Source organism: Labeo rohita, chromosome 20 (genome assembly GCF_022985175.1).
Source record: "Labeo rohita strain BAU-BD-2019 chromosome 20, IGBB_LRoh.1.0, whole genome shotgun sequence".
In the NCBI taxonomy this organism is placed as follows: Eukaryota; Metazoa; Chordata; class Actinopteri; order Cypriniformes; family Cyprinidae; genus Labeo; species Labeo rohita.
Window position 1 is genome coordinate 29,353,433 of NC_066888.1, and position 27,801 is coordinate 29,381,233.

Consider the following 27,801-nt stretch of genomic DNA (forward strand, 5'->3'; position numbering starts at 1 on the left):
TTTTAGGTTACAATTTCTTTACATGAAATTCGAATGGTATGACAATTAGAGATTAGACTGTAAAGAAATTGAAATCTAGGACAACAACTTCATCCTGAAGGTCTCTGCAGAGGATATTAACTGTCCTAATTGGGGAAGAAAGGTTAAATGTTTCCATGCAAACAAAACGCTTTATTTGACATACCTGCTGTCGCTGAAACATACATGTGAAGCATGTGGAGGTGATAAAAGGGCAACCAGTGGAAGCAGACCACCAGCATGGAAATGACTGGTACACTGAGGAACAGGCAAAAAATACTATAAAAAATAATGTTACTAATGCTTTTTGGAACTATTGATTCTTTAGGAAAACACTGTAAACAAACAGGAATGAACAGCACATAATAAATGAACATAAACAGTAGCCTTAATCATTACAACATATTATACAATGGAAAACTTAGTGCGACAACACATTTCTGTAGTTCCCTCGGGTATAAGGTTTATACTCACAAGAGAACACACTGTAGCAACCTGGAAAGAGTTGGGTTTGGTTACAGCAACACTGTCTGAGAGAGAGAGAAAGAGAAGAGAGAGAGAGAGAGAGAGAGAGAGTGCTGATGTTTGTTGCTGAGGTTCAGTGAGGATTCAGACAGTCATACATGAAGATTATTAGTAAGCCTTCGGTGACATATGGATTGTTTACCAAACATACAAAATGGAATATATGCCTTTAATGGAGGGAGTAATTGTGAATATCATTTAATTAATTTCAGTCCATTTTAATTTAATAGCTTTTTTTAATTTAGAATGTCAGGAAATGTTAGTATTTTGCCACAATAACAGTGGTAGCCTAACAAATCAAGTTTTCACCTGAATCAGGTAAGACACAAATTTGTTTATAATATTTTTATTCATTAATTGTAGTTGTAACATTGAAAGATTTACTCTCTTTATCATTAATGTTACAATCAGAGTGAGTTCACACAAAAACAAAAACAGTCATGTGGATTACTTATATATTTTATGTTTTTTAATACTTTTTATTTATTTATTTATTAACCTTGACAGCTCTAGTTAATGTTGTCAGGCAAAATCTGTGTAACAGTTCTTTAGACATTTCTATTTTTGTGTTCAGTGGAAAAAGTAACAGTGAATGAGTCAAATCAGTTCAGGTTATACAATTAGATTTGTTGGTCTAGTTATTTATATTTTTTTTTTCTCAATATGATAAAAGTTCTAATAATTTTGTATATTTTGTAATATATCATTTATGTACTTTTGGCACAGCTAGTCAGACTGTGTAGAAAAACACATGATTACATTATTTGTGACATGCAAATATGACAAAATGATAAAGAAAAAAAAAGAAAGTAGTAGTAGGCTACTTTTATTTTGTCGATTATACTAGTCATAGCAGTTGCTATGGTTACCTGTTGTGGCAAACGCTACTTTTTTGCAAACTTTTGAAGGCGGTCATTTTCAAATTGTGAAAATATGCGCGTTGATAATGTAAACTTGTAATCTTTTTTAGGGCTAGCTATAGTAACTTATGACGATTGTTTTCAAATTATGTACAAAAATGCGTCAATAATGAACTTGAATCTTTTTAGGGCAAGCTAGTAATTTATGACAATCGTTTTCGAATTATGTAAAAATAATGTGCCTCGATGATGAACTTGTAATTTTTTTTAGGGTTAGCTATAGTAACTTATGATGATCATTTTCGAATTACTTGAAAGTACGCGTGTCGATAATGAACTTGTAATTTTTATTTAGGGTTAGCTATAGTAACTTAGAACGATCGTTTCAGAATTATCTGAAAATACGTGCATCGATTATAAACTTGTAATCTTTTTTTAGGGTTAGCTATAGTAACTCATCACGATCGTTTTCAAATTATGTGAAAATACGCACGTTGATAACTTGTAATCTTTTTTTAGGGTTAGCTATAGTAACTTATGACCCGTTTTCGAATTGTGTGAAAATACGCAAGTCCATAATGAACTTGTTTTTTTTTTTTAGGGCTAGCTATAGTAACTTATGACGATCGTTTTCGAATTATGTAAAAATAAGCGCATCGATAATGAACTTGTAATAATTTTTTGGGGTTAGCTATAGTAACTTATGATGATCGTTTTCTAATTACTTGAAAGTACGCGTGTCGATAACGAACTTGCAATTTTTATTTAGGGCTAGCTAGTAACTTAAGACGATCATTTTCAAATTCTATAAAAAAATGCATCAATAATGAACTTGTATCGTTTTTTTAGGGCTAGCTAGTAACTTATAATGATCGTTTTCGAATTATGTAAAAATATGCGTGTCAATAATGAACTTATAATTTTTTTTAGGGTTAGCTATAGTAACTTATGATGATCGTTTTCAAATTACTTGAAAGTACGCGTGTCAATAATGAACTTGCAATTTTTATTTAGGGTTACCTATAGTAACTTAGTACGATCGTTTCAGAATTATCTAAAAATATGCGCATCGATTATAAACTTGTAATCTTTTTTTAGGGTTAGCTATAGTAACTTATGACTCGTTTTCGAATTGTGTGAAAATACGCACGTCCATAATGAACTTGTATTTTTTTTTTAGGGCTAGCTATAGTAACTTATGATGATCGTTTTCTAATTACTTGAAAGTACGCGTGTCGATAACGAACTTGCAATTTTTATTTAGGGCTAGCTAGTAACTAATGAGTAATTTATGACGATTATTTTTGAATTATGTGAAAATACATGCATCCATAATGAACTTGTAATGAATTCGTACAAAGTTGTATGAGCTGGCTCTTAGGAATTCAAACATTTAGTGAAAAATCGTACATATTTTATGAGGTGGCAAATTTCGTACGACCCACCCCTAAACCTACCCCTCAGAATTTGTAAGAATTAGCTACCCAGTGTTGCCAAGTCTGCAGTTTTCCTGTGGAATTGGGCTAATTTAACACTGTTGCCGCGGATTGTTTTTAATGTCAGCAGGTTGAAGCGACCACAATAACATCAGATTTAGTCCCTGAAATACGAATTTACCAGGGGAACCCCGACAAAAAACGTGTATTTTATCCCCCCGAATGCTATTTTTAACTATTGGGCCAATTTTGAGTAGCAATTGGGCGGGATTTGTTGTGAAAACCTGGCAACCCTGTAGCCACCTCGTAAATACGTACGAATTGGTCGTGAGATATCGTTGAAATAACATTTTAAAATCTCGTAACTAGAGGTTAATTAGTTTCTCTTCTGTTATTGTTGCATTTTAAGGATGTGGAAGAGCAGTTCGAGATGTGTTTGTCATGGAAGCGGATCCGGGGATCATTAAAGAATGACAGACTGAATCTCTCCGGTGCATTTCTACTCAAACCCGAGCGGAATAAACTCGGACAACCGTGACGGATCTTCCTCAGTTTGCAGTATTACACGTCGAACTTAACTAGAGCTTCAGTATGGCGGCGAACGGGATTCAGGACGGTCCGGTTACCGTGGCGGAGCCGCACACGGGCGGGAGCGCGCAGGAGACGACGACGCGTGGGACCGGCGGCTGTCTGTCTCTGCCGCGTTTCATGCGTCTCAAGTTTACCCCGGAGTCTCTCGAGAAAGTTTATCAGACGTATTTTCTGCGGCAGCGGCAGGAGACGTTACTAGTTCTGATCGTGTTCGCGGCTCTGTTTAACGGTTATGTCGTCATCATGTGCGCAGTGGTTTACTCGCAGGATAAACTGAACACGCTCGCGGTGGCGGCAGGTGGGCTGGCGTCGGATATAATTCTCTACATTTTGTGCCGGTTCCGTTTGCTGCCAGAGTCGGTGTCCCAGGGCACTGTGCCATACGCACTCTGGCTGCTCATCATGGTCCACGTGCTCTGTTACTTCAGTTTGAACTTCGCGGGATTTTACGCGGCCGGTGACACTGTCGGATGGCAGACATTCTTCATCTTCTCCTTCTTCCTCACGCTCCCTCTGCCGCTCGCGCCCATCGCCCTCCTGAGCGGCATCTCGTGCTGCGCGCACACGCTGCTGCTGGCGTTCACCATATCGCAGAGACATCAAGAGAAACTGCAGTTAACAGTGCTGATCAGACAGGTGACACACACACTTACACGGGAAAACTTGTTTTGAAAGTTGCAATAATAAAATACCATAGTAAGGTACTTTGAGTACCAGAGCATCATCATGCTATTTGGACAAAACATCGTACTTTTGGGCTTTATTATTTATTAATTTATTTATTTTATATGAATTTTGTTACCATGGTGTTTATCAAAGTATCTAATGTCATTACTACTAGAGTCCACCTTATACTTCAACGGGGAAGTAAGCTTATGGGCGAGACTTCCGGTTTATTACCTGCTATAGGAAATAACCAGAAGAATAACAATGTGAAGTAAACGGTACAACTGTTTGCACTACAAACCAGTGTGTTCATACTTAAGATAATACATTAAAATAATATGGTAAGACAACAATTTGCAATATCAAGTAGCAAAACAAGCTGTTTTGTACAGCTAAAAATAGCTGGGTGCAGATGAGACCAGAAGCCAGAGCCAATATTATTAATATTAATTATTATATTATATTTATAATATTTTTTTTATATTCTAATAATAACATTAATATATTAATAATATTACAATAGTACTTCAAGTGGTAGCAAAGAAATTACATTAAGTAATTTTATTAAATTATAGTATCTTTATTAATATTTGTATACAATATTTTACATAATATTTTTATATAATTTTTGTTTAAATTTTCTAGTAGATTTCTTTCTAATTTACATATGCAGTACTGGTCAATTTATGCATATATATATATATATATATATATATATATATATATACACTACCGTTCAAAAGTTTGGGGTCAGTACATTTTTATTGTTTCTTTTTTTCCTTTTTTTTAAGAAATTAATACTTTTATTCACCAAGGATGAATTAAGTTAATAATTAAAAGTTTATTAAAAGTTAATAATAAATAATTTACATTGTTATAAAATATTTATATTTTGAATAAACACTTTTTAAACTTGTTATTCATGAAAGAATCCTGAAAAAAAAAAATCACAGGTTCCAAAAAATATTTGGCAGCACAACTGTTGATATTATCCAACATTGATCATTCTAATAATAAATCCGCATATTAGAATGATTTCTGAAGGATCATGTGACACTTAAGACTGGAGTAACAGCTGATAAAAATTCAGCTTTCATCACAGGAATAAATTCTATTTTAAATTATGTTAAAATAAAAAACATTATTTTATATTGTAAAAACATTTTGCAATATTACTGTTTTTTTCTATATTTTTAATCAAATAAATGCAGCCTTGATGAGCATAAGAGACTTCTTTAAAGACTATTACAAGTCTTACTGACCCCAAACTTTTGAACGGTAGTGTATATAATAAATTAATACTTTTATTTAGCAAGGACGCATTGAATTGATCAAAAGTGAAAGTAAAGATTTGTAATTTTACAAAAGTTTTCTATTTCAGATGAATGGTCAAATAATCCTTGACAGCATGATGATACTCTGTTAACCTATTTAGACAAAACCATGGTACTTTTTTAAGAGAAGTGATTATTTACAGTGAGTTGCAGTGAGGATATATACAGTATCATGGTTCTGAATGCACTTTCCTTGTACTATGGTACCACTACAGTACTAAGGTGATTACTATTTTAATTTTTTCATTTTAATTTATATTATTTTATTTTTTGAACATGGTATGAGTTTTGTTACCATTACCAGAGTATCTAATATAAAAATAGTATTTCATGTGGTAACAAATAAATTACATTAAATTATTTTTATTCACTTTTCTAATATATTTTATATATTCTAATAATATAATAAATATATTAGTATATGCATAATAAGAGAAAAAATGTTTTTCATGTGGTAACAAATAAATTACAAAAAGTAATTTTATTATATTATAATTTCTGTAATAATATATTTTATATATTCCAATAATGTAATTAATATATTAATATATGCTTATAAAAATAGTACTTAATGTGCTAACAAATAAATTACATTAAATAATTTTGTTAAATGATAATATTTATGATAATTTTTTTATTTTATAATGTTTTTTTACATTATATTTTTATATAATTTTGTTTCAATTTTATACTCAGAAATTGTGGATTTCATTCTAATTTGCTGGTCAGATTTGTATATTTTAAAGAAATTAATACTTTTATTCAGCAAGGATGCAGTAAAGTGACAGTAAAGACATTTGTAATTGTACAAAAGTTTTCTATTTCAAATAAATTGTCAAATAATTCTTAAAAACATCAAGTTCCCACAAAAATGTGAAGCAGCACTTCTGTATCAAAACTGATAATAATAATAAATGTTTCTTGAGCAGCAAATCAGCATATTAGAATGATTTCTGAAGGATCATGTGACACTGTAGACTGGAGTAATGATGCTGAAAATTCAGCTTTGCACCACAAGAAAATTTTTTTTTTTTAAATGTATTAAAATAGAAAACATTTATTTTGAATTGTAATAATATTTCTCAATATTAGAATTTTTTACTGTATTTTTTATCATAAAGTGAGCATCAAATAAATGCTACTGACCCCCAAACTACTAAAGTAGTTCAAATTAAGTAACTACTTAATTTTAAAGTAGTTCAAATTGGGTTATTTAACCAAACCCTTACAAACAGTACTGTGGTGCCGTAGTATAGTCTCCAAAACTGCAATGTATGACATCAGAGAGTTGTGGGAGCAATCTCACGTGTTTCATGTCATGCACACGTACGCAAGAATCTGATATGACGATTTTACATTGACGTCATGGTACAATCTCAACCACAACTCAAAAACATCATTCTGACATCTATTTTCCATGTAAAAAACATCACGTGCTGTGTTGCTGGTGTGTATAATTAAGCAAAACCGAGTGTGTTGTTTCTCACAGTTGGTGGCGAATCTGATGCTGTATTTTGCTGCCATGCTGGTGGGTGTGATGTCATATTTCATGGCCGACCGTAAATACCGCACGGCGTTCCTCGAGGCCAAACAATCTCTGGAAGTCAGTCTTACGCTGAAGGAACAGAGTCAGCAACAGGTACATGCACAAATGCATTCTCAAATACGAATTTTCCTTTTAATGAAAAAGGTTTTTAAGTGCACCGGATGCTATTTGTAGGGACTTTGTGGTACGTTTGAGTGTGAGAGTAATGAACGTACCGAGATGCTCTAATTGGGCTCAGTGGTGGAGCTCTGCTCTGGGGCCCTTGTGTCCTGTTACCTGTTATTGGCACATCTGAGCAGAACTAGAGACAAGGACACACTGTACACACACACACAGAGCGGCTGTGTTCTGTTGTCATTCTTATTGCAGTAATGAAGTCAATCCCCAGGCTGCTGTTATTGTGACAGCAGTGACACTAAAGACCCAAGAGTCCAAATTTGCCATCACACATTATTTTATGTTGGTCATACAGTATGTACTAAACCTAGCTTTACGATTTGTTTTATATACCTGTATATAAAATTCAAGTCCCATGGAATACAGGCAATCAAATGGTTAGTTCACTCAAAAATTAAAATTATTTATTATTTGTTTATTTATATTTAAATTATTGATTATATTAAGATCTGCATAAAGATATATATATTAATTAATTTATTAAAGAGATGCATGAAGACGCGTTTATTAAATGAAGAGCTGCATAAATTATTTAAGAGCTGTATTAAGATTAAGAATAATCTATTTATTATTATTAATTATTGAAGAGCTGCATAAAATGTATATATTTAAGAGCTGCTTGAAGACTTACATGTTTATTAAATTAAGAGCTGCATAAATAGTTGTATATGTATTAATTTTTATTGAAAACGGTATTAATACTAATGTATTTATTATATTAATTATGTAAGAGCTGCATAAGGATTAATGTTTTTATTAATTAATTTATTTAAGAGCTGCTTGAAGACTTACGATTATTAAATTAACAGCCGCATGAATAGTTGTATATTTATTAAATTATTTATTTAATAGCCGTAGTAATACTTATATATTTATTATATCAATTATTTAAGAGCTCCATAAAGATTTATATATTTATTAAGTTATTTAAGAGCTGCTTGAAGACTTACATGTTTATTAAATTAAAAGCTGCATAAATAGTTGTATATTTATAAAATTATGTATTTAAGAGCCGTAGTAAGACTTTTTTAATTATTTAAGAGCTGCATAAAGATTTTGATATTTATTAATTAATTTATTTAAGAGCTCAGTGAAGACATATTTAATATATTAATTATTTAAGAGCTGCATAAAGATTTTGATATTTATTAATTAATTTATTTAAGAGCTCAGTGAAGACATATTTAATATATTAATTATTTAAGAGCTGCATAAAGATTTTTATAATAATTTATTTAATTATTTAATAGCTGCGTGAAGGCTTACATATTTATTAAATTAACAGCGGCATAAATATTTATTTTTTTATTCAATTATTTATTTAAAAGTTGTATGAAGGCTTATTTATTACATTATTTATTTAATGGCAGCATAAAAATGTATGTATTTATTAAAATATTTATTTAAGAGCTGCGTAAAGACTTATATTTATTAAACTATCTAAAATATGTATTAAATTATTTATTTAAGAACTCATTTATAACTTAATTTTTATTATATTAATTCTTTAAAAGCTGCATGAAAACTTTCATGTTTATTAAATTAAGAGCTGCATAAATAGTTGTATATTTATTAAATTATATATTTAAGAGCTCAATTAAGACTTATATATTTATTATATTAATTTTTTAAGAGCTGCATTTTTAAATGTGTCTTTAATTTTTTAAATATATCTCTAGTTTTTTAATTATTTTATTTTAGTTTAAATATTTTAGTAAAAATAAATTATTTAAATTATTACTAAATCTAAAAGAGAAATTCCTTGGAAAACTAAACTAAAATAATTTTTAAGATCATTTATTTTCATTAATGTTCATTTTAAGTGAAGAAAAATGTTTTTTTTTTTGGTGGTTTTAGTTTTAGTTAACTATAATAGCTATGACTGATAAACCAATATGAATTTTACAGTGAGATATATGTCTCAAATGAGGATTTTGTGACGTATGTGTGAGTCTTGGGAGAAAAGAGCGATTCCACTCCTCTAGATGACATTTCTGTCCCACTAGCATCATAAAACTGAACTGCAAACTTTTTTAAATTGCAAACATAACTATTTTGAGACTGTTTCCACCATCTGCTGTTAGTCAAAAAACAGATCGTCCCGCCCAAAGTATTTCTGTATGTTATCTTTGACATTTTTGCTTATGAATTGTTTTGTGTTTAATCATTATTTTACTATTTAAATTTTGCAATTTAATGGCAGGTTCCCATATGACATCTTACCCCATTTATGTTGACAACATGTTCCCTTCTAGCGACTAATAGTGTTTGCTATTAAGTGTTAATGGAATCCACCAGTCTGTCTGTACAGTGGTTTCCTGTCAGCATCTCTTTCTGTCCGTCCTGCTCGTGTGGTCACATGGTCTCCAGAGGCCCCATCAACCCCAGAATGCCATAGCAGCAGTGGGGGCTTCTGGGAGTTGAGTGCATCCAGCCAATCAGAGCGCGTCTGACAGGTTTAACTCACTATGGCAACGGCATCGAGAGACAAATGCACTCTGCGATCAAACTCCCAAAATCCCAGATCGCTCTTGTGTTCATGAACTAGAGCGATGACAATGTCTCAGACTTTAAATACACCTGTTGCAGCTCTGTGAAAAAAAAAAAATGCATTTGAATCTAACAAAATCTATTATTTTGATAATAAAAATGCATAATCACAACCTTTTAGATGCATATTTTGATATATATGTTTTTGTGCGTGTATAGGAAGAGCTGCTGTTGTCCATCCTGCCGAAGCACATAGCGGATGAGATGCTTCAGGGCATGAAAAAAGGAGCCAATCAGAAATCAGATGCTCAGCAATTCAACACCATGTACATGTACCGCCACGAAAACGTCAGGTAAAACACTCAGTCTAATTGTCCTACGTGCATGGTCACTTCATGATTGTTATCCTGCCTTCATTTATTTTTAAGCTCATCTTGATTTTGATTCACCCCATTGATTCTTTTGAATCTGTTTACCAAAAGATTCGCTCATATTTGTCTGTTGGCTCATTCAGTATATATCTGCATATTTATATGGGTTAATTTCCAGCGATATCGTATACTATTTAAACTGAACTGAGCTGGGTGATGACACTTAATTCAACGATGAGCTGCCTTTAACTAAAATAGAGTGTTTACTGTTGTCCTTTTGCATTATTGACACACTATTTTACTTTTTAATACTTTAAAGCTGCTTTGACACAATCTGTGTTGTTAAAAGTGCTATATAAATAAAGGTGACTTGACTTGACTTGATTTGTCAGTCATAAATAAATTTAAGAAACAGATAAGATTTATGTAATAGCGCTAATAAAAAAAGAAAGAAAAATGACATACTTTTTTTAAACATGGTTATTTTGTTTTAGATTTTATTTAATTTTTTTTTTCCTTTTTTCTTTTTTATTGAAGTTTTTATTAATATTTTGAGTTAGAAAAGTTTTCATTTATTTATTTTTTTTGTTTGAAATCCTCCTTTTTTTTTTTTTTTTATATAGTTTTTATTTATTTTAAATACATAATTACCAGGTTTATATATTTATCATTATTAAATCTCATTTTTAACATGGTTATTTTAGTATCACTGAGAAACTATTGTGGTTTTCATTAATATTTTGAGTAAGAAAAGTTTTCTTTTTTTATTATTTTTATTTGTCATTTTTCTTTTATATTGGTTACAATGATTTTAAATGCATAATTACCAGGTTTATATATTTTCATCAATAATAAATCCAATTTGTTTAAATCTCATGCATTTACGTGGTTATTTTTGTATCTAGATACTATTATTGTTTTTATTAATATTTTTATATTTTATATTTTAATATTTTAATATTTTTTCCTTTATCTTTTTTATATAGTTTTCATTGATTTTAAATGCATAATTACCAGGTTTATATATTTATTATTGTTAAATCTCATACATTTTTTAACATGGTTATTTCAGTATCACTGAGATACTATTGTAGTTTTTATTAATATTTCGAGTTCAAAAACTTTTCTTTTTTTTTTTTTTTTTATTTGTAATTTTTCTTTTTTCCTTTTTATATAGTTTTGATTGATTTTAAATACATAATTACCAGGTTTATATATTTATCAATAATAAATCCAGTTTGTTTAAATCTCCAGCATTTTTACATGGTTATTTTGGTATCTAGATACTATTATTGTTTTTATTAATATTTTAATATTTTATATTTTATTTAATATTTTTCCCTTTTTCTTTTTTATATAGTTTTCATTGATTTTAAATACATAATTACCAGGTTTATATATTTATCAATAATAAATCTCATAAATGTTTTAACATGGTTATTTTAGTATCACTGAGATACCATTGTAGTTTTTATTAATATTTCGAGTTAGAAAAGTTTTAACTTTGTAATTTTTTTTTTTCTTTTTTTTTTTTTATATAGTTTTCATTTATTTTAAATACATAATTACCAGGTTTATATTTATCAATAATAAATCCAGTTTGTTTAAATCTCATACATTTTTTAACATGGTTATTTTAGTATCATTGAGATACTATTGTAGTTTTTATTAATATTTTGAGGTAGAAAAGTTTTCTTATTTATTTATTTGTAATTTTGCTTTCTTTTTTCTTTTTGTTATATAGTTTTCATTGAGTTTTAATTAGTTTTAGTTATTTTAGTACATCAAGATAAGCTAAATGAAAATCAGAAATGTTGCCTTGGCATCCAGCTGAATTATATTATATTATATTATATTACATTATATTATATTATATTATATTATATTATATTATATTTTAGTTTATTTTAAGTAACAAAAAATTATTGCTTGTTCCACAGCTAGCCATATTAATTTAAAATTAATTAAATTAAATTAAAATAAATGTAATTGTAAATGTAAATGTAAGTGTAATTAATTTCACAATTAAAAGATTTACGCTGATTCTAATCTATTTCAATTCATCCATTTTGAAAATACAATTACTTAAATATAATAAAATATATGCAAAGTTAATAATTAACTATGCTTTTTCTTACCTGTTTAATTTATGTACAACTGAGAAAAGTTTATTAGTTTGTTTATGTTAAAACTATGTAATCCAAATTGATGGAAATTTTATATGCAAATCAAATATATACATACATATTTTTGTGAGTGTAAACCTTTCTGTATTTACATCCTCACACCAGTAGATGGCAGTGAATGTCTTATAATAAACTTCTCTTCCTCTTCATTCACATTACAGGTTGTCATTTCATGTTGACTTTAAACAAGGCTTCAAACTCTTCACACTAAAGTATTGATCTTACATCTCTACTCTCTCTGCAGTATCCTTTTCGCAGATATCGTAGGTTTTACACAGCTGTCGTCTGCCGTGACTCCGAAAGAACTTGTCAAACTGCTCAACGAGCTCTTCGCTCGCTTCGACAAACTAGCAGCAGTGAGTAAAAACAGCCAAAAGACACATCTTACATATTTATGTACATCCGCCTTACTACAAATACTACAGCTTCATATGTTAGAGGGAATTTGCATAGTACAAATGTGCACATAAACTATCTGGCTGTATGTTTTAACAGCAACACCACCAGCTGAGGATCAAGATTCTGGGAGACTGTTATTACTGTATCTGCGGTGTGCCAGATTACCGTGAAGATCACGCAGTCTGCTCCATTATGATGGGTCTGTCTATGGTGGAGGCCATCTCGTAAGTACACGCCCACTGGGAGGGGCTTTACCTGCAGGACAGGCCATATGGGAGAGGTTTTATCTTTAATATATGGCATCTGTGAGAAGCTTTATCTAAAGTACACACCCACTGGGTGGGGCTTGCCAAAGTGGGAGGGGCTTTGGCTGCAGTAAATAGGGACTGGGAGAATCTTTATCTGCAGAAACATTATGATGAATTTGTTGAACTATGAATAATAAGAAGGCACTTCATCAGTTTAATGCTGCACTTTTACAAAAATATATCTCTGTATATAGTGACATATTAATTCAGTTTGACAGAGTTATTTGTATTCAGTTATATGATAACATCTGTTTATAAATTATTTAAAAATTATTTTATATTACAATTTTTAAAAATTGTTTTCAGTTTTATAGTACAAGATATATACACATATATAAAATAAAATAATGTGATAATAGTAGTTATATTATAAAAATATGCAATTACAACATACAAAATACAATATACAGTTTTTATGTATTTATACATTCACATAAAAAAAAAATATATATATATGTATGTATGTATATATAATTTTAATTTTTTAATTTTTATGTATATATACATAAAAACATAACAAATGTATATATAGATATATTTGATATATATAGGTATATAGATATATGAAATTGTACTATAGTATTATAGATTTATAATAAAAAATCTGTACAAATTATTGTTTTTAAATACATTTTTTAAATTAAGAATATGAATGTGTATATTATCATTTAATAAAATTAAAATGAATTAAACGACTATAGAGCAGACAGTCCAAATGGCTCATATGCTTCTCACTTGTGCTTATTTTTGCGCCCATTTTTGTTTTGTATGTATTTTTTATTTTTTATATAAATTCACACAAAATGTAAAAAATTATATATACATATGAAATTGTAATATAGATTTATAATAAAAAATGATGCGCTAATTACTATCTTTAAATCTATTTTTTAAATTAAATATATGAATGTATATATTATTATTAAATAATAATAGAATTAAAATTAATTAAACAACTATAAAGCAGACAGTCCAAATGACTCATATGCTTCTCACTTGTGCCCAGATATGTGCGTGAAAAAACTCAAACGGAAGTGGACATGCGTGTAGGTGTGCACACGGGTACTGTACTTGGTGGAGTCCTGGGACAAAAGCGTTGGCAGTTTGATGTCTGGTCCACGGATGTTACTGTGGCAAACAAGATGGAGTCAGGAGGCATCCCAGGGTAAGATGAACTACGATCTGTATTTAAATCATTACTTTCTTGTTGGGTAGATGTGTGAATTGCATTGTGGGTGACTTTCTTTCTGTTGTGTCTGCAGGCGTGTGCACATCTCTCAGAGCACGATGGACTTTTTGCACGGTGAGTTTGAGCTGGAGGAGGGCAATGGAGGAGAGCGCTGCGAGTATCTGCTGGAGAAAGGCATCGACACGTACCTGGTGCTCGTGTCCAAAGACACTCCTAAAACAAACGGAGTGACCAACGGCACAGTGCGTATCATCACCGTCCTTATTCTCTGATCTGTTGTTCTTATCTATAACTCATATGAAACTTTTCTTCAGGTGATCAACACCACAAAACCCAGCGGCAGCTACACATCAGTAAAGAACATACCCGAGGAGTCAGAAACACAGGTGGATCTTGTCTATCTGTCTATCTATCTGTTTCTGTCTGTCTGTCCATCTGTTCATATATCTGTTTGTCAATCTGTCTGTCTGTCTAACTGTCTGTCTCTGTTTATTTTTCTTTCTTTCTGTCTGTCCGCCTGTCCATCCATCCGTCTGTCTGTCTGTCTGTCTGTCTATCAGTTTGTCTCTGTGTATGTCTGTTTGTCTCTGTCTATCTTTCTTTCTGTCTGTCCACCTGTCTGTCCGTCCATCCATCTGTCCGTCTATCTATATAGACAGATAGATATCTATCTATCTGTCTGTCTGTCTATCTATCAATTTGTCTCTGTCTGAATGTCTGTCTATCTGTCTCTGTCTGTCTTTTTTTCTGTCTGTCCACATGTCTGTCTGTCTCTGTGTATCTTTCTTTCTGTCCATCTGTCTGTCTGTCTGTCTGTCTGTCTGTCTGTCTGTCTGTCTGTCCGTCCGTCCGTCCTTCTGTCTGTCTGTCTGTCTATGTGTCTGTCTCTGTCTGTCTCTGTGTATCTTTCTTTCTGTCTGTCTGTCCGTCTATCTATCTGTCCCTGTCTATCTTTCTTTCTGTCTGTCCACCTGTCTGTCTGTTTGTCTGTCTCTGTATATCTTTCTTTCTGTCCATCTGTCTGTCCGTCCACCCGTCTGTCTATCTATCTGTCTCTGTCTCTGTGTATCTTTCTTTCTGTCTGTCCACCTGTCTGTCTATCTGTCTGTCTCAGTCTATCTTTCTTTCTGTCTGTCTCTTTTCTGTCTCTGTGTATCTTTTTTTCTGTCTGTCCATCTGTCTGTCTGTCTGTCCGTCCGTATGTCTGTCAATCTTTATGTCTCTCTCTGTCTGTCTATCTATCTGTCTCTGTCTGTCTGTCTATCTATCTGTCTCTGTCTGTCTCTGTGTATCTTTCTTTCTGTCTGTCCACCTGTCTGTCTATCTATCTGTCTCTGTCTGTCTGTCTATCTATCTGTCTCTGTCTGTCTCTGTGTATCTTTCTTTCAGTCTGTCCACCTGTCTATCTATCTGTCTCAGTCTATCTTTCTTTCTGTCTGTCTCTTTTCTGTCTCTGTGTATCTTTTTTCTGTCTGTCCATCTGTCTGTCCGTCTGTTTGTCTGTCCGTCTGTATGTCTGTCAATCTTTATGTCTCTCTCTGTCTGTCTGTCTATCTGTTTGTCTGTCTCTGTGTATCTTTCTTTCTTTCTATCTGTCTGTCTGGCTATCTGTCTTTGTCTATCTTTCACTGTCTGTCCCTCTGTCCATCCATCTATCTATCTGTCTATCTGTCTTTCTGTCTGTCTGTCAAATAATTTGTCTCTGTCTGTATGTCTGTCTATCTGTCTGTCCATCTGGCCATCTGTCTGTCTTTCTTTTTTTTTTGTCTGTCCATCTGTCTGTCTGTCTCTGTCTATCTTTCACTGTCTGTCTATCTATCTATCTAACTATCTATCTATATATCTATTGTTGTTTCTATCCATCTGCCGGTCTGTCCATCCATCCATTTGTATATCTGTCTGTCTATCTTGACCTTTGACCTGTGTGTGGTTTCTCAGCGGCTGCAGTTGGCCAATATGAGTGATGAAGGGATAGAGGACGAGCATCTGAACCAGCTGCTGAATAAAGCTCTGCTGGAGAGAGAGACAGAGGAGACGTAATGACCGTTTATTCTTATTTGAACCCAGTGGTTTTGTCTTTTTGCCCCTGTCTCATATCACTGTCTCTCTCTCAGTCTGGAGAAGAGGAAGACGTCGGTTCTGTCTCTCAGGTTTGAGGACCCTGATCTGGAATCTCGTTACTCGGCAGAGAAGGAGAGACGAACGGGCGTTGCATTCAGCTGTTGCTGTGTTGTTCTGATCTTCACCTCAGCCATGGAAATACTCATAGATCCACAGTGAGAGAAGATCATAAATAATTTATCACTAATACAACATGATAAATCGATTATTCATGTAATCCTGTAACATTTTATTGATATTGACACTTCTCTTGCATAACAATGCCATATGTCTGCTTGATTTCTGATAGGCTGATCGTGAATTATGTGACTCTGGCTCTTGGTGAGCTGTTACTGCTGATTCTGACTCTGTGTTCACTAGCGGCCATCTTTCCTCGAGTGAGTCCAACATCACTGCAGTAGATGATTGAGTGAATCACATCTTTGGGCTATAATTCACCTCAAAAGAAAAAAAAGAAACTATATTTTGCTTAATGAAAATAAAGCCTACTTTTATTCACAATCTACTGCATTGTGACCAACCCCATAACTGGGAAAAATGATTATTGTTGTAAGTGATGATTCTCATTCAATTTTTTACTGTAGTACTGTAAAAGTAAATCATAAATTAAACTTAATTAACTGTATAATCAATAATACCAATATTTATACAACTAATTAAAAAAAAAATTATTCACATTACAGTAATGTGGTTTATTAATTAATATTCTAAAAATAGACTTCATTTAAACATGTAATTATTTATTATTATTTATATTAAATATAAATTACAATTCTTTTTATTTTTATTTTTATTTTGGGGTTAAGTGTTAGCTTGACAGTTTGTCATGTGATTTACCTATTTTTTATTGATATGAGAGTGCAATGTTATTTTAGTATTTTATAGATTTTCATATATTTTATTCATTACTTAGTATATTTCTTAGTATATCTTAGTCTTTTATATATTCAGTATTTTATATTATTTTATGTGTATACAGCTATAGTATTTATTAATACTTTGAATTAGCCTATATATATATATATATATATATATGTGTGTGTGTGTGTGTGTGTGTGTGTACTTTTTTATATAGCTTTTAATTTTCATTTTAAGTTCCTTTATGTTTTAGTAATTTTTAGATTTTTATATTGCTATTTAGCTGGATTTAGTGTATTTTTCATTCCAGTTTATTTTTGTTTTAGTCATTTTAGTACTTACATTATTTTTTATGTTTTTCATCTAATGTTTTTGTTTTATTTTATTTTATTTAGTTTTAGCTTTCAATTAACAAAAACGATTTTTAGCTATTTTAGTTTCAGTTAACAATAACAACACTGAGTGAGAGGTTGTCTGTGTCACATTGTGATGTGTGTGTATCAGATCTTCCCCCGGAGGCTGGTGTCGTTCTCGCAGTGGATCGACCGCACACGGTGGGCTCGTAACACGTGGGCCATGGCTGCCATATTTGTTCTGACCATGGCTGAGGTGGCCGATATGGTGAGAAGGGACACATTTTACCTTTTTCCAAATTACAGTATTATTACTGACCGTGTAAATCCTACTGTTCGTATGACGTCATGCAGACCTCAAATGCTGTTATGTTGCATTTTCAAGTATCATTTTGTAAATTCAAACTTTTGAAGATCCATTGTCATGAACCCCACAAATAGAGGTCTTTTTCTTGTCATTATTCATCAGCTGAGCTGTGTTCAGCCCCCTCTCGTGCTGCTGAACTCCACGTCTGGCATGACGCTCGAGTCTCTGGGTGATGGCGGATGTGCCGAGAACCCCAAACACTACGGATACATATCAGTGCTGTCGCTTGTGGCAACAGTCATGCTTGTACAGCTCAGCCACGTCATCAAATTGGCGCTCATGCTATTGGTTACCATTGCAACAGGTGCCGTAAACATCCACAGCTGGATGTACATTTACGACATCTATGATTTCATTCGCTACCTGGACTACAGGTGAGATGAGTTTGACTTCAGACATGCTTGGACAAGCAATCAAAAATACAGTAAAAACAGGAATAATGTAAAATATTTTTGCAATTTAAAATACCTGTTGTCTATTTGAATATATTGTAAAATGTAATTTATTCCTGTGATGCAAAGCTGAATTTTCAGCATCATTACTCCAGTCTTCAGTGACACATGATCCTTCAGAAATCGTTCTAATATGCTGATTTGCTGCTCAAGAAATGTGTGTTTAGCGAATAAATTGCAAGTTTTAAGTTGTTTTCATAATTTTCTCTGACTCCTCAGGTATTCAGTGGTTCCCACTAGATATCTGCTGACTGTGATGATTATCATCATGATGATGAGTTTCTACTACTTTGCACGCCATGTATGTTCAACAATAGCTTAAAAACTCACAATGATTTTCTTTGTTTGTTTTTCACAAATATTAGCATGTTATTTTCATATTTTGTTTCTCTCTCAGGTGGAAAGACAGTCACGTAAACTGTTTCTGTGGAAGATTGAGGTTCACGATCAGAAGGAGAAAGTGTATGAAATGAGAACATACAATGAGGCGCTGGTCACTAACATGCTTCCTGAACACGTGGCGAAACACTTCCTGGGCTCCAAGAAGCGAGATGAGGTATGTATGGGTGCTTGTTTCTACCACGGAATAAAAATTGTAACTTTTTGCCTCAGAATTACGAGTTTATATCTGTTTAAAACTTTTCCTGTTTCTCGAAACTCAGAATTCAAAGTTTACATCTTCCAATTCTGAATTTTTTACATTCAATTAAAAAAAATTCCAAAATTAAATCTTACAGTTTTGACTTTGTTTCTCTAAATAAAAGTTTACATATTGCAATTCTGATTTTAAAGTGTACATCTTGCATTTTTACATTTTTTCTCTTAATTAATTTTTTACTTTTTTTGCTTAGAATTCTGTTTAAATCTCATCATTTTAACGTTTTTCTCAGAATTCTAAGTTTAAATCTTGCAATTTTGACTTTTTTTTTCTCAAAATTCTGATTTACATCTCATAATTTTAACTTGTTTTTCTCAGAATTCTAAGTTTACATCTCATAATTCTAAAGTTTTTTCAGAATTCTTTTTTGCATCTTGCAATTTGATTTGTTTTTTCTCAGAATTTTAACTTTTTTTCTCATAATTCTTGTTTTACGTCTCATAATTTTTTTCTCGACATTTTAAGTTTGCATCTTGCAATTTTGACTTTATTTCTCAGAATTCTGCTTTTACATCTCATAATTTTTACTTTTTTTCTCAGAATTATAAGTTTCCATCCTTTAATTTTGAGTTTTTTCTCAGAATTCAGTTTGCATCTCAATTGTAACTTATTTCTGAGTTATTTAAATAGCATCTTGCGATTTAGACTTTTTTTTCGTCTGAATTCTGAGTTACATCTAATAATTGTAACTTTTTTCTCAGAATTCTTGGTTTGCATCTCTTAACTTTAACTTATTTCTCAGAATTCTAAGTTTGCATCTTGCAATTTTGACTTTTTTTCTCAGAATTCTGAGTTTAGATCTCACAATTTTAATTGTTCCTCAGAATTTTAAGTTTGGGCCCTGTAATTTTGAAGTCTTTCTCAGACTTCAGAATTTACATTTCATAGTTGTAACTTTTTTCTTAGAATTCTGAGTTTGCATCTAGCAATTTTGACTTTATTTCTCAGAATTCTGCATTTACATCTCATAATTTTTACTTTTTCACTCAGAATTCCGAGTTTACTTCTCACAATTTTTCCTTTTTTTCTCAAAATTAAAAGTTTCCATCTTGTAATTTTGAGTTTTTTCTCAGAATTCACTTTACATCTCAACTATAACTTATTTCTGAGAATTCTGTTTGCATCTTGCAATTTTGACTTTTTTCTCAGAATTCTGCTTTTACATCTCATAATTTTTACTTTTTTTTACTTTTTTTCTAAGGTTAGATCTCACAATTGTAACTTTTTTCTCAGAATTCTAAGTTTGCATTCTGTAATTTTGAATTTTTTCTCAGAATTCAGAGTTTACATCTTATAATTGTAACTTATTTCTCAGAAATCTAAGTTTGCATCTTGTGATTTAGACTTTTCCCCCTCAGAATTCTGTTTACATCTTGCAATTCTGACTTTTTTGTTATCGCCACGGAATAATAAATAAGAAAGGTCATTGCGACTTTTTTTTCACAATTCTCACAATTGCAATTTTATGTCTTACAATTCAGACTTTTTCAGAATTGTGAGTGAAAAAAAAAAATCAGAATTGTGAGATAATTGAGATAATTGCAATTACCTTTTATTATTTATATATGTATGTATTTACTTATTTTTTATCCCGTGGTGGAAGCAATCTTATAGATATGAGACTATATCCCTGTCAGAGTAATATTTAAATCAGTTTAGTCTTTAATAAATGTGCGTATTGATATTTATTCATCTATTGCAGGAACTCTACAGTCAGTCATATGATGAGATCGGTGTGATGTTCGCCTCCATCCCCAACTTCTCTGACTTTTACACGGAGGAGAGCATAAACAACGGAGGGATAGAATGCCTCCGGATCCTGAATGAGATCATCTCTGACTTTGACAGTGTGAGTGTCTCTTGTGCTTTATTTTTTGTATATGTCATCATTTATTTAACAGAAGTTATCATATGATGTGCTTTTTGATTCCGAGTAGCTTCTGGATCGCACAGAGTTTCGCCACATTACAAAGATCAAGACCATCGGCAGCACATACATGGCTGCATCAGGCGTGACGCCGGAGAGCAACACTAACGGATACGCCGACCGCAAGGTCAGCTGCTCAACACACACTAGAGCACATACTACACTGATGTAGTCTGTGATACTGATGATGATGTTTGTGTGTGTAATACAGATTGAGGATCAGTCCATCACGGAGCGCTGGCAACACTTCGCTGATTTGGCAGACTTTGCACTGGCTATGAAAGTCACACTTGGAAACCTGAACAAACAGTCGTTTAATAACTTCATGCTGCGCATAGGTCAGCAAACTACAGACATGCTTCTGCTTTTATAACAATATAGTTGAGTATAGTTGAGTTGTGCTATATTTATGCTATTTTGACCATGTTGTGTGTGTGTGTTTTATTGTCAGGTCTGAATAAGGGCAGTGTGTTAGCTGGGGTGATTGGCGCTCGGAAACCTCATTTCGATATTTGGGGAAACACTGTGAATGTGGCCAGTCGTATGGAGTCCACTGGAGTTATGGGTAACATACAGGTGATACTTTGTTAAAAAGTTATATTTATTTTATTTTTAAAAGTAAATTTTATATAATAAAAGATGTTAATAGCCAATAATGTTAATGGTTAGTAAAAATAAATGGCTAATAAAATATTAGCTTAAAATGTAATATTTTTGATATTTCAATTTCCAATATTAGATCTTTTTGCATGTTTTCCACGTCATCTCACATTTTTTATTTTAATCTCAGAATTCTAAATTTACATATTACATTTATTTTACCTTTTTCTACAAATTCTGAGTTTACATCTCTGACCTTTTAATTGGAAAAAAAAGTAATTGCGACCTTTTATCTCACAATTCAGACTTTTCTTTATTTTAAGTTTATATATCACAATTTTGAGTTTATAGCTTGCAATTTTTTTGTGAGTAAAAAATGTACTCTTTTCTACTAAAATACAAGACAGGATGATATTTAATCAGTACTTAATCATCATTATTTATATGCAGCACTGATATAAATGTATAGTAATAAACAAAAAAATTTCCCTTTTAAATTAAATATATGTAAAATTTTATAGAAAATATATTAATATATAAAACATATAAAGACTTTACATTGGACAAGCAGTTTGAAGAATAGATGGATGGATATTTTAAATATATAAAATAATATATATTAAATATATTATTTTTATATATACACTGTGTGCAGAATTATTAGGCATGTTGATATTCTGGTCATATTTTTTTTCCAAACACATTTTACCAATTCCAAACCACATCAGTCTTAGTAACTACTGTTAATTTTGTATTTAATCATTTATATGTGATGTATAATTGTCCGTGAAGGCTGGAAGTGAAAAACTCCTTATATTCAGGTGTGCAGGATTATTAGGCATGTTTTCGTTTACAGCTAAAATGAGCCAAAAAAGATATTTAACCCAGACTGAAAAGTCCAAATTATTAAATGCCCATGAGAAGAATGCAATACTAATGCATTACAAGAATTTGCAAAGTTAAGGCTTGACCATTGGACAGAGAAATGCTTGTTGAGTCTGCATGGTCAGAAAAAACAGGTGGAGAAGAAAAGATGCATGTTAACTGCAAAAGAATTAGGAATTAAGGTGAAGAATTAGGTGTGACACCATCAGGAACCGTTTCCAGTTCTCCAGCGCCACCATTTTCCAGAACTGCAACCTACCTGGAGTCTTCAGAAGTACAATGTGTCAGGTTCTCAGAGACTTTGCTTGGTAAAAAATCCTAAAAAATGCCCCTGACTTAATAAGAATAACAAGCTGACGTCTTGTGAAATACATGAAGACAGTTTTTTTATATGCTTTAGAGACAGATAAGTTGAGAGTGACTCTTGAAGGACAAGCATCACATCCTCTTGTGCCTCTGATTCAAGAATTTATCTTCCAAAATCTGGCAGTAAGTTTTGGGAGTTCATGTTTAGTCTCTTATCCTGAAAAGTCTGACTTGCAGAGATGGACTAAAATGAACTCCCAAAACTTACTGCCAGATTTTAGAAGATAAATTCTTGAATCAGAGGTACAAGAGGATGTGATGCTTGTCCTTCAAGAGTCACTCTCAACTTATCTGTCTCTAAAGCATATAAAAAAACTGTCTTCATGTATTTCACAAGACGTCAGCTTGTTATTCTTATTAAGTCAGGGGCATTTTTTAGGATTTTTTACCAAGCAAAGTCTCTGAGAACCTGACACATTGTACTTCTGAAGACTCCAGGTAGGTTGCAGTTCTGGAAAATGGTGGCGCTGGAGAACTGGAAACGGTTCCTGATGGTGTCACACCTAATTCTTCACCTTAATTCCTAATTCTTTTGCAGTTAACATGCATCTTTTCTTCTCCACCTGTTTTTTCTGACCATGCAGACTCAACAAGCATTTCACTGTCCAATGGTCAAGCCTTAACTTTGCAAATTCTTGTAATGCATTAGTATTGCATTCTTCTCATGGGCATTTAATAATTTGGACTTTTCAGTCTGGGTTAAATCTCTTTTTTGGCTCATTTTAGCTGTAAACGAAAACATGCCTAATAATTCTGCACACCTGAATATAAGGAGTTTTTCACTTCCAGCCTTCACGGACAATTATACATCACATATAAATGATTAAATACAAAATTAACAGTAGTTACTAAGACTGATGTGGTTTGGAATTGGTAAAATGTGTTTGGAAAAAAAATATGACCAGAATATCAACATGCCTAATAATTCTGCACACAGTGTATATAATATATATAAAATATATTAATCATTAAATATCAAATAATTATATATTGTATACTATATAAATATATAATTTTCATTAATATAATTTGAAAAATATTTTTCTTATTTTACAGTTTTTCTCAATTGCTTAAACACATTTCTTGAAATTATGCCTCTTTTTTTGCAAAACTCTAAACACAAATCTGTAACTTCTAACTCAATTCCCCCGAACTTACTATATTCAGGTCAAAATGAAGCTCTCCACTCAAAACAACTCAATCTTGCTGAAAAAAAAAACCTTTGCTCTCAGGCATGACTCACAAACCCTCAAACACACACACACTACAACACAGTTTTAAACACTGATGAGATCAATTCAAAACAATACTACGAAAACTGGTAATAAGTGTTGCTTTGGAAAAAAACACAACAAATGTATGCATTTGCAAGTGTTTTACAGTTTTTCTCGATTGCTAAAACACTATAACCTCAAATTTCAAAACCATAATGGCATTTTTCAAAAAGTACACCCATTTCCGTAAACTATAAAAACTATTCCGCTGCTTTAACACATGAGTCAGATTTGGTGAACACACAAATCCCTACATTTCTCAGTGCTTACACCATGTGGTCATTTATAAAGCACTAGCATTCAATATTGTTCACTCAAGTCTGCAAAGTTGGAGCTCAATTAGCACACAATTACCCAAGTGGAAACACTAGGAGTCAAAATTTATCACACACCAATCAGAACCTTTGATTTAGATAAAAGGGCCAAAGTCAGCTTACAGTTTGGTGCATTTCTCAGATCAGAAATGAAATTCTCAAAACTACTTGTTCAACCTCCACATCATCTAGTCACTTGTGCATCATAAAATGTTTCTAATTTTTTTGAACAAGTTTGCTTTGGTACATTCATGCAACTGCTTATGCAACTAATTTATCTGCGGTTACTTACATTATCAGTTCCTACTATCATGTTGCTCAAAATGTATTACATGTATATAGTTCTCTGTGCTATAGTCTTACCCCTCAAAACATCAAGTCATTAGATCGTATGTCTTTGCAGTAAATGCTACATTTTTGATCTAGTTGTCATAAACTGTCAAGCATATTCTACACATTTCTATTAGACTTTTTGTAAATTTGCCATGAATTGTTCAAGTGAATATTGACTTTCACTACTGTAGAGACCAATGTAAATCAACCGATGATAAAGCAGTTCTCTGAAATAGCTCAAAGGTACATCTCAACATCTCATGAACCTTCAATTGGAAAGCATATATAGACGGAGGACAACACAAGAGTTACAAATTCTGACAGTGGACTTTCTAATTTATATTTTCGCCTTTACCCATATTTCTTTTTACTTTTCTATTTCACAATGACTTTGTAATGTATTTTCATTTTATTTTTTTTATCTTGATATTTTTTGTCAGACCTCTATTAAAAGTGTAACTACGAAACCTATCCAGTCTTTTTCAATCAGTACCCACATACAGTAATGTGTAATTTCGAAGAGGAAGATTAGGAGGTGAAAGAGGAAGAGGAGGAGACGAAGGGGGAGGACGACGACAACAACGTGGAAGAGAAATAGGAAGGGCAAGGGCAAGAAAACAAGCAGCCTCATATATTTTAGTTGAGGCATGCCAGGGTTGGATCAGGCATGCTAGAGGATTTTATCCCCTGCTGCCTGTCCAGGGCCAATTCAGACTGTGATGTTGAGGAGGTTCTTTGGCCCGTCCCAGACCAAAGATTGGATGCTGGGGAAGAATAATTATTTTTGTTGTTGTTTGCTGTTTTGTGCTGTACTCTACAGTACAATACATTAAGGATTACAGTGAACAATATTGAATGCTAGTGCTTTCTAAATGACCACATGGTGTAAGCACTGAGAAATGTAGGGAGTTTTGCAGTAACAGTTCACCAAATCTGACTCATGTGTTAAAGCAGGGGAACAGTGTTTATAGTTCAGGGAAATGGGTGTGCTTTTTGAAAAATGCCATTATGGTTTTGAAATTTTAGTACAAAAGACTGGTTATAGTGTTTTAGCAATCGAGAAAAACTGTAATAATTTATTGTTTATTATTTTAAAATACACTACCAGTTTTTAATGTTTTTTAAAGCAGTCTCTTCTGCTCACAAAGCCTGCATTGATCCAAAGTACAGGAAATGCAGTAACATTTTAAAATATTTTTACTATTTAAAATAACTGTTTTCTGTTTGAATATATTTTAAAATGTAATTTATTCCTGTGATTTAAACGCTGAATTTTTAGCATCATTACTGCAGTCACATGATCCTTCAGAAATCATTCTAATATTTTGATTTGCTGCTCAAAAAATATGTATTATTATTATTATTATGTTGAAACAAGCACAGTATCATTTTTTTCAGGTTTCTCTGATGAATAGAAAGTTCAGCATTAATCTGAAATAGAAATATTTTGTAAAGTTTATGTGACTGGAGTAATGATGCTGAAAATGTAGCTTTGATCACAGGAATAAATTACATTTTAAAATATATTCAAATAGAAACCAGTTATTTTAAATAGAAAAATATTTCAAAATTGTACTGTTTTTGCTGTACTTCGGATCAAATAAATGCAGACTTGGTGTGCTTGGACTTCTTTAAAAAACATTAAAAATCTTTTAATGTTCAAAAACTTTTGACTGGTAGTGTCATTAAGTTGTATATGTTTGATAAATACATAAAATTCACATATTAAAATAAAAAATGATAACTGGAGACCACCATGAACATTTTTGAGTGACGATGAACATTAAGTCTTTGAATCATTTTTGAATTCACTTCACGGAAACAGTCTGAACTGATTCACAGAAGTAAGTTTCCTAAACTTCCCACCTCTAATGCAATTTTTGCAACAGGAATTTAATTTAGAGATGAAGACATATCCGTCTTAACGCCAGTACTGATGCAAAACTAACTTATGACACTGATTTAAATATTAATTTTTCTGGTGCTGGTGCTCCCCAGGTGGTGGAGGACTGCTATAACATCCTGAAGGAATACGGTTTCCGTTTTGTCAGAAGAGGACCCATCTATGTAAAAGGAAAAGGAGAACTGCTCACTTTCTTCATGAAGGGCAAAGACAAAATTGTCCCAAAGACGACTACAGTCTCTCTCCCACATCAAATACCAGACAAATCCTGAGAAGACTAAGGATGAGAAGGACACTGACAATTTGTTTTATGTTATTTTGGGCCTTTTCCACTTTTTATTAATAGAAACAATGGAAAGGGGATAAAAACGCTCAACAGCTCAACATGTCGGCAGCACATGCACTACCCAACAGACAACAGTAAAGAAACATTATAAAAAGGTTGTATTAACTGTAAATTTTCCATTATTTATTGTATTTTTTTAAAAAAAACATGTTCCATCATTGCGACAGATCAAAAATGCACCATCTGGTCTATTGTGTTTTTCATGCTTTATGCATTTTCCCTAAAAAATGCTGATTGGAAAATGTATGCATCCAATGGACAGACATGCAAAAACACACACCTTTTTAACAGAAAATGAAAAATGTTGTATATCATTCATTATTTTAATTCTACTACAAGAGAAGAAAGAGTTTTAATTCTATATTTCACATATAACATCACACTGAGACCATGTTCTTATTGACATTCCGTGTCATTTTTAATAATCAACCATTTCCAGGTCTTTATCTCAATCCCAGCAGGCTGTCTGATATTTCAATGCTTTTTTATAAACTCACGTTTCACTCATGACATTCACTTTGTTTTATGTATACTCTGTGAAACACTTATAGATCAGATTACGGCTCTCAGAATGTGTGGATTTTTGTAGATTGTGGATTTAGCAGCTCTTTATGCTGTCCTCAGTGTTTTATTGTTTGATTGAATGGGGAAAAAATGACTTAATGGCTAAAAAGGTACATTAAACAGCCAATAAAAGCCTAAAAGGTACAATAAACAGTTAAATTTTAGTAGCTTCTTATTGAATTTTAACAATAAACAAAAGTCCAGTAATACCTTTGTATGGTAATACTACTAATCAGAAAGTTAGCTTTTAAAAAATGTAAAAACACTTGACATTTGAGGGTTATAAATATTGTGTAATTGGAAAACGTGTTGAGAAAGTGTTTTAGCCTTACGTAGACTGAAAATAGATAGATAGATAAGAAAGTGATCATAATTATTGATGAA

The 27,801-nt window shown here is 32.0% G+C and overlaps 1 protein-coding gene across 1 annotated transcript; it reads left to right on the forward strand.

Annotated features, from left to right (window-relative positions):
• The first annotated feature begins 646 nt into the window (after positions 1-646).
• Positions 647-27,730, forward strand: LOC127182895 (adenylate cyclase type 3-like). The gene is made up of 21 exons (XM_051138587.1): positions 647-861; positions 3,249-4,066; positions 6,920-7,069; positions 9,863-9,996; positions 12,445-12,556; positions 12,696-12,823; positions 13,914-14,072; positions 14,170-14,338; positions 14,411-14,482; positions 16,035-16,132; positions 16,211-16,372; positions 16,507-16,594; positions 17,580-17,696; positions 17,898-18,169; positions 18,467-18,548; positions 18,645-18,803; positions 20,608-20,754; positions 20,843-20,959; positions 21,044-21,170; positions 21,284-21,408; positions 26,603-27,730. Exons 2-21 carry the CDS (start codon positions 3,431-3,433, stop codon positions 26,777-26,779), a joined length of 3,231 nt encoding a protein of 1,076 aa, XP_050994544.1. The 5' UTR covers positions 647-861; positions 3,249-3,430; the 3' UTR covers positions 26,780-27,730.
• The last annotated feature ends 71 nt before the right edge of the window (positions 27,731-27,801 follow it).

Excerpts from the sequence above, each read along its gene's own strand:
- LOC127182895 (XM_051138587.1), top strand. The coding sequence starts at position 3,431 with ATGGCGGCGAACGGGATTCAGGACGGTCCGGTTACCGTGGCGGAGCCG. Across the intron at positions 18,170-18,466 it reads ATTCGCTACCTGGACTACAG|GTATTCAGTGGTTCCCACTA; the intron begins GTGAGATGAGTT and ends CTGACTCCTCAG. Across the intron at positions 21,409-26,602 it reads GAGTTATGGGTAACATACAG|GTGGTGGAGGACTGCTATAA; the intron begins GTGATACTTTGT and ends GGTGCTCCCCAG.